Below are 7,846 nucleotides of genomic sequence, written 5' to 3'. Positions count from 1 at the left end.
TTCGAGTGTTCTCGTCTGGCCAGGCAGCCTGGCCACGTTCTTGTTTAGATGGTGGCCTGTGCCTGGAAAGTCATCAGCGGATTAAAAAAATAAAAGAACTGAGAAAGTATCCCCAAAGCTATCTGCAAACAGCTACTCTAGCCCCAGGCTAATACTACGCTCAGCCCAGGCGAAAGGAAAAGGACGCCTGGCGTTGGCCTGGCAGGCTAATCAGCTGCCTGGGCTGTCCAGGCCAGGCTTGCTCTATTTTTTTCAGGTAACAACCAAACAAAGCTCAGGCAGCTATCAGGCAAGGGCCAAACCAGGCAGCATCTAGCGTGGATGCGAACCAAACTAGCTCTGAACGCAGGGAGATGAACGGAAGGGTGTGTGTGTGTTTGGGTTGTTCACTTCTTTTGGTCCACTGCGAATGAACGCCATAAGCCTATCTGGCAGCAAACTTGGCGTGTAATTCGTGGTAACGATCCAATGGTGTGAAAGATGCGTTTGATCCATTAGCGATTTCGGTTTTTATTAGTATACCTTTAATATTCTCGGTACTGTCATATTTACATTTGGAAGATTTTTCGAGGGAAAAAAGAAGACCAGAGGCCCCTAACCCTTTGCACTCTCTCACCGTGCCAACTGCACACCAATCACACGTGAGGGCGCGGATGCAAAAACACCACACACCAATCATCCACGCGAGGGCGCGGACGCAAAAACGCCCGCCCCTCCGCCCGCAGGCCGCAGTCCAGCCAGTGCCGCTCCGCTCTATATAAAGGAGCCGAGAGCGGGGGGCGGAAACCCTAAGCAGAGTGGGGAAAGGCGTCTTCGTACTCGCCTCTCTCCGCGCAACCGAGCCTTCCGCCCACCTCCTCCCCATTTCGCCAGCGGCGCACCCACCAACCACCCCCACCCGCCGCCATGAGGGAGTGCATCTCGATCCACATCGGCCAGGCCGGCATCCAGGTCGGGAACGCGTGCTGGGAGCTCTACTGCCTCGAGCATGGCATTCAGGTACGGATCAATCCGCTCGCCCCCCTCCCCCCTTTTACCTGTCGTGTTCAGCGTCGGATCTGGGGTTTGTAGTGGTTGGTGGTGCGCTCGGTCGGTCTGATCTGGCGCAGATCTGGCCGCGGCCGGTCAGATCTGCCCTTGGTAGAAGGGAGGATCTGCATCTGACGGAATGTAGGGTGCATGCGGTCGATTCTGTCGGTCGATCTGGTGTTGTGAGGGGCGCGGCCGGTTCGAATTTGAATTTTTAGGTGTGGATTTACTGGATCTCAGATCCGATGCAAGTCTCGCCTGTTTGGGAGCGGTTGGTTAGGTTTTCCATGTTTTGGATCTGACCGTGAATCCATCGGTTTGAAAAGCCGCTTCCTCCTAGATGGGTTCGCTACTTGTTAGAACATCACTGATCTGGCACACACTGTTTAGATCTGTGCTGTACTGTACTGTACTGTACTGTTTAGATCTGTTCGAATTCTGCTAGATCCGGTGCTATCTGTTCATGCATGTGATGTATCATTGCTGATGGTTCTGAATTGTACATTAGCCTATCGTAGAGAAATGCATCTCTAATGGATTACTATTCTTCTGCTGGTGCTGTGTAATGCAAGCAATTTAGTAAACGCTTTGAGGATCCTTTTCTTCCTGTTGTTACAGAATTTTGTATGGTTAGCTTTGCACCTCTTAACATTGTTTTAATCCCCCTTGTGCAGCCTGATGGCCAGATGCCCGGTGACAAGACCGTTGGGGGAGGTGATGATGCTTTCAACACCTTCTTCAGCGAGACTGGGGCTGGGAAGCACGTCCCCCGTGCTGTCTTCGTAGATCTCGAGCCCACTGTGATTGATGAGGTGAGGACTGGCGCTTACCGCCAGCTCTTCCACCCTGAGCAGCTTATCAGTGGCAAGGAGGATGCAGCCAACAACTTCGCCCGTGGTCATTACACCAGTAAGTGCTGTGCTCTTTGTTTGTAATGATGACAGTACACCACTTTTGCTTGTCATCTGGCTGACTTTTGCTGTGCCTATTGCAGTTGGCAAGGAGATTGTTGATCTGTGCCTTGACCGTATCAGGAAGCTTTCAGACAACTGCACTGGTCTCCAGGGATTCCTTGTCTTCAACGCTGTTGGAGGTGGAACTGGCTCTGGCCTTGGTTCTCTTCTGCTGGAGCGCCTCTCTGTTGACTATGGAAAGAAGTCCAAGCTTGGGTTCACAGTGTACCCATCACCCCAGGTCTCCACCTCTGTTGTTGAGCCATACAACAGTGTCCTGTCCACCCACTCCCTCCTTGAGCACACTGATGTGTCTATCCTTCTTGACAATGAGGCCATCTATGACATCTGCCGCCGCTCCCTTGACATTGAGCGCCCAACATACACCAACCTCAACAGGCTTGTTTCTCAGGTACAGTCTTGTTTCTGCATGGCTACATGTTTTCTGTTTGATGTTTGTTTCAAGTTGCAGTTCCTAATAATGTTTGACTGAGATCTAATTCATTGGTTAAACATCTAATGTGCAGGTCATTTCATCGCTGACAGCTTCCCTGAGGTTTGATGGTGCTCTGAATGTTGATGTCAATGAATTCCAGACCAACTTGGTGCCCTACCCGAGGATCCACTTCATGCTTTCCTCCTATGCCCCAGTGATCTCAGCTGAGAAGGCCTACCATGAGCAGCTGTCTGTTGCTGAGATCACCAACAGCGCCTTTGAGCCTTCATCTATGATGGCCAAGTGTGACCCCCGCCACGGCAAGTACATGGCCTGCTGTCTCATGTACCGTGGTGATGTTGTTCCCAAGGATGTCAACGCTGCTGTGGCCACCATCAAGACCAAGCGCACTATCCAGTTTGTTGACTGGTGCCCCACTGGCTTCAAGTGTGGTATCAACTACCAGCCACCAGGTGTTGTCCCAGGCGGTGACCTTGCCAAGGTCCAGAGGGCTGTGTGCATGATCTCCAACTCCACCAGTGTCGTCGAGGTCTTCTCCCGCATTGACCACAAGTTTGACCTCATGTACGCCAAGCGTGCCTTCGTCCACTGGTACGTGGGTGAGGGCATGGAGGAGGGAGAGTTCTCTGAGGCCCGTGAGGATCTTGCTGCCCTGGAGAAGGACTATGAAGAAGTTGGTGCTGAGTTCGACGAGGGTGAGGATGGTGACGAGGGCGACGAGTACTAGAGCCTGCCTCCTGGTGCTTTCCCAAGGCGTGCTGCTGCTATCCCATGATCTGCCCGAGTGGCTTTATCTGTTATCTGTCTGTTTGAATCTTTGCTTTGTGGTGTTTGTTTTACAACCTGTTGTGTTGTAAGACCCTTGTATCTTTGAACCTGTTATGCACCTTGGTTAATATGCATGCTATCTGGTTATCTACACCATAGCCTTCATTTCTCTGTCTCCATTTTCCTGTTTTATACTAATTTGTATTGTTTCATTTGTGGTACTGTTGAACTCTGCCTATTATCTCAACATAGCCGGTCGGAAGCCCGAGTGAAGGAGTGTTGGTGAGATGCTTGGCGAGCCATTGTTTCAGCCACTCTTGTGCAGTTGAAACCCAAAAGCCCTGGCCCAACTTGTTAAACTTGGCCACTCTTATGCAGACGAAACCCAACAGATAGCCTACCCCAAATTGGTTGCAATGATGATCGAACCTAATTTGAAATGTTGTTGCTTCCAGTCAAGTGCTACGCTTGTACCAACCTAGAGTTTGAACTGGAATTGAGGAAATGTTTGTTGAGTTTGCTATTTTACAGGTGCCTGAAGTTTCTCCTATATCATCAGCGACCTAATTTGATCTTCCTGTGGTCAATTGGAATTCAGGGAATGTTTCTTGCTAACAAGACGCCTGAAATTTATTCTCCTATAAACCACGATTAAAAGATTCAGTATGAAGAAATATAAATCACAGGCAAGAAATATATAAGACCTGTAAATTGTTTGTTTTCTGATGGACCATATCAGACGTAACTCAGATCTGTACTCTATTCTTTAGATAGATGGCAAGAGAATATGATCAAATATGCTGGTGAAGTATGTCCAAATAACATGGTTCAGTGTTCAAGCAGGAAGCCAGTCTCCATCAGGGGGTGTACCTGTAAAAGATTTGAATCATCAGTTTGGGTCTCAACAATTTCTTCTATCAACACCAAGCAATCCCCACACCGCTAGACCGGCGTCAAACCCCCAATTATTGCCCCGGCGACGCGAGTTACGGCGGCCAGCGCCAGCGGAGTGCAGACGGGCCTACGGTGGCGTGCGCCGTCGGGGAAGGGTCCCGTTGCTCCCCTGTCCATGCTTCCCCGCACGACACCACTCCCCGGCGGCGTTGACCGAGCTCGGAGCTGAGGCGAGGCAGCCGGCGGAGTGCAGATGGCGGCCGCGCTCCTCGTCCGCCGTCCCGGTGGCGGCTTACGTGGACAGCCTCGAGCTCGGCCACAACTCCCAGCAGATCAAGGCCAAGCTCGCGCACACGCGAGGCCTGCTGCACCGCGACCTCGGCCACAACCCTGGACTGCAGGACTTGCTGCCGGCGCTGAGCAGGAACGCCGACCAGGCGGAGGACCTGCTGGATGAGCTCCACCACTTCCAGATCCATGACAGGCACCACGGCACCAGCCACGCCACCACCCAGGCCAATTTTCTTCCTCATGGCCGCAATGCTCTCCGGCACACTGCCACTAGCTGGGCCGCGTGCTTTTCTTGTCCGTCTGCACAAAGATCACGATGACAAGTTACGTTTCCACCCAGTGATCTTCTCCAGGAAAATCAAGTCGGTGTTACAGGACATGCAGGCCCACTGTGACTCCATCTCCGATTTGCTTGGGAAATATCCCAAGCAGCAGCATGGAAGCCACCCTACACCGGCCTCAGATTGGATCCACAATTATACAAGATACATTATATGGTAGGAGACACACTTTTGAGGAAACTGCCAACCGTGTCATCAGCCGCGAAGATACCTCTATAATGATGCAAGGCTGTATAGTGATACTGGGGATGAAAATTATTTTGAAGTCAGGGTCTGGGTATGTGTATCGACTGAATTCGATGTGCTTAAGCTCACCAGGGAGATCCTTGACTGCATACCTGAACAAGAAGCAATCAACGGTGTTGCAAATGAAACAACAAATTTAGACCAGCTTCAGAAATCCATAGCACACCGTCTGAAGTCCAAAAGGTTTCTAATTGTCTTGGATGATATATGGAAATATGACGATCAGGATCAGTGGAAGACCCTGCTAGCTCCATTCACAAAGGGGGAAACCAAAGGAAGCATGGTAATTGTCACAACTCGATTCCTAAAGATAGCAGGCATGGTGAGAATACTTGATCCACTAGAGCTGCGAGGTTTTGAGTCTTAGGGCATCTCCAATGCGCGGGCGCTTGCGTAGATGCTTAGGGAATAGAATAAAATAAAATAAAGCAATGTTTAGCGTCTGGGTAAGCGCCTAGGCGTCCAACGCTAGTGCCCTGTGAGACGCTTGTTCTCTCTCATCAAATTAATTACCGGTGAACTGGAAGCACTCCCCTAACCGCTCACTGATCCGTGGGCCCAAGGACACTAATTTAAACCGAGACAATATTTTAATTTAACTAATTAAACCCACTGTTAAAATATGTATCACTTACACAAGGAGCCACTGGTCAGTATTGACCAGTCAAACGGTCCTGTTGACTGGACCTGCTGACGCAGCAGAGGCTCCTCGAGTCAGCCTCTACTAACTGGGCAGTTGACCCAGTCAACTGGGCCCACTGGTCAGCCTCTCTGCTGGTTAGTTGGGTACTGTTCTGGGTACACATATCAATTACTGAATAAACTTTGAATTAGTAATATTTCAGGAAATTCCAGAATATGTTTAAATTTTTGAAAAATCATATAAATTAATCTGTAAGTTAGATGAAAATAATTTATATATGAAAATTACTCGAAAAAATACAACAATCTGAATATGCAATCTGTTCATCTTGAAGGAAATATGCCCTAGAGGCAATAATAAAGTTGTTATTTATATTTTCTTATATCATTAAAAATGTTTATTATTCATGCTAGAATTGTATTAACCGGAAACTTAGTACATGTGTGAATACATAGACAAAATAGAATGTCCCTAGTATGCCTCTACTTGACTAGCTCGTTAATCAAAGATGGTTAACTTTCCTAAACCATAGACATGTGTTGTCATTTGATGAACGGGATCACATCATTGGGAGAATGATGTGATGGGCAAGACCCATCCGTTAGCTTAGCATATTGATCGTTCAGTTTTATTGCTATTGCTTTCTTCATAACTTATACATATTCCTCTGACTATGAGATTATGCAACTCCTGAATATCGAAGGAACACCTTGTGTGCTATCAAACGTCACAACGTAACTGGGTGATTATAAAGATGCTCTACAGGTGTCTCCGATGGTGTTTGTTGAGTTGGCATAGATCGAGATTAGGATTTGTCACTCCGTGTATCGGAGAGGTATCTCTAGGCCCTCTCGGTAATGCACGTCACTATGAGCCTTGCAAGCAATGTGACTAATGAGTTAGTCACGGGATGATGCATTACGGATCGAGTAAAGAGACTTGCCGGTAACGAGATTGAACTAGGTATGAGGATGCCGACGATCGAATCTCGGGCAAGTAACATACCGATGACAAAGGGAATAACATATGTTGTTATGCGGTTTGACCGACAAAGATCTTCGTAGAATATGTGGGAGCCAATATGTGCATCCATGTTCCGCTATTGGTTAGTCACTGGAGAGGTGTCTCGGTCATGTATACATAGTTCTCGAGCCCGTAGGGTCCGCACGCTTAACGTTCGATGACGATTTTATATTGTATGTGTTATGTGATTTGATGACCGAATGTTGTTCGGAGTCCCGAATGAGATCATGGACATGACGAGGAGTCTCGAAATGGTCGAGAGGTAAAGATTCATATATAGGACGATAGTATTTGGACACGGGAAGTGTTCTGGGGGTATCGGGTACGTATCGGGTCACCGAAAAGGGGTTCCGGGCACCCTCGGCCAAGATATGGGCCTTATTGGGCCTAGGAAGGGACAGACCAGCCCCTAGTGGGCTGGTGCGCCCCATACATGGCCGCATAAGGTGGGGAAAGGAAAAGGGAGAGGAGAGGAAGTAACGGGGGCAATTCGGCCTCCCCTTTCCTTCTCCCCCTCCTCTTTCCTTCTCCCTCCGGAAGACATGGAAAGGGGGATGCCGAATAGGATTAGGCCCCAAGTAGGATTCCTCCTACTTGGGGTGCGCCTCCTGCTGCTCCCTCCCCCTCCCACCTATATATATATGTGTGTGTGGGGGGGGCACTGCTAGAACACACCAAGTATTCTCTTAGCCGTGTGCGGTGCCCCCTCCACGGTTACATACTTTGGTCATATCGTCGTAGTGCTTAGGTGAAGCCCTGCACCGGTAACATCATCATCACCGTCGCCATGCCGTCGTGCTGACGGAACTCTCCCTCGTCCTCAACTGGATCAAGAGCTCGAGGGACGTCATCGAGCTGAACGTGTGCTGAACGCGGAGGTGCCGTACTTCGGTGCTTGGATCGGTTGGATCGCGAAGACGCTCGACTATATCAACCGCGTTACTAAACTCTTCCGCTTTCGGTCTACGAGGGTACGTGGACACACTCTCCCCGCTCGTTGCTATGCATCTCCTAGATAGATCTTGCGTGATCGTAGGTAAATTTTTTGAAATACTGCGTTCCCCAACAGTGGCATCCCAGGAAGGTCTATGCGTAGATGTTATATGCATGAGTAGAACACAAAGAGTTATGGGCGATAATAGTCATACTGCTTACCAACATGTCATACTTTGATTCGGCGGTATTGTTGGATGAAGCGGCC

The 7,846-nt window shown here is 49.2% G+C and overlaps 1 protein-coding gene across 1 annotated transcript; it reads left to right on the top strand.

Annotated features, from left to right (window-relative positions):
- Positions 1-793: 793 nt before the first annotated feature.
- On the top strand, positions 794-3,358 carry LOC125529152 (tubulin alpha chain; the record flags this gene model as incomplete). The annotated part of the gene is given in 4 exon segments (XM_048693560.1): positions 794-999; positions 1,704-1,938; positions 2,024-2,394; positions 2,510-3,358. Coding segments are annotated over 4 exon segments (1,356 nt in total). The 3' UTR covers positions 3,167-3,358.
- Positions 3,359-7,846: the final 4,488 nt, after the last annotated feature.

Source organism: Triticum urartu, unplaced genomic scaffold (genome assembly GCF_003073215.2).
Source record: "Triticum urartu cultivar G1812 unplaced genomic scaffold, Tu2.1 TuUngrouped_contig_5380, whole genome shotgun sequence".
Lineage (NCBI taxonomy): Eukaryota > Viridiplantae > Streptophyta > Magnoliopsida > Poales > Poaceae > Triticum > Triticum urartu.
Note: the sequence above shows the minus strand (reverse complement) of the source record. Positions and strands in the feature narration are given on the sequence as shown.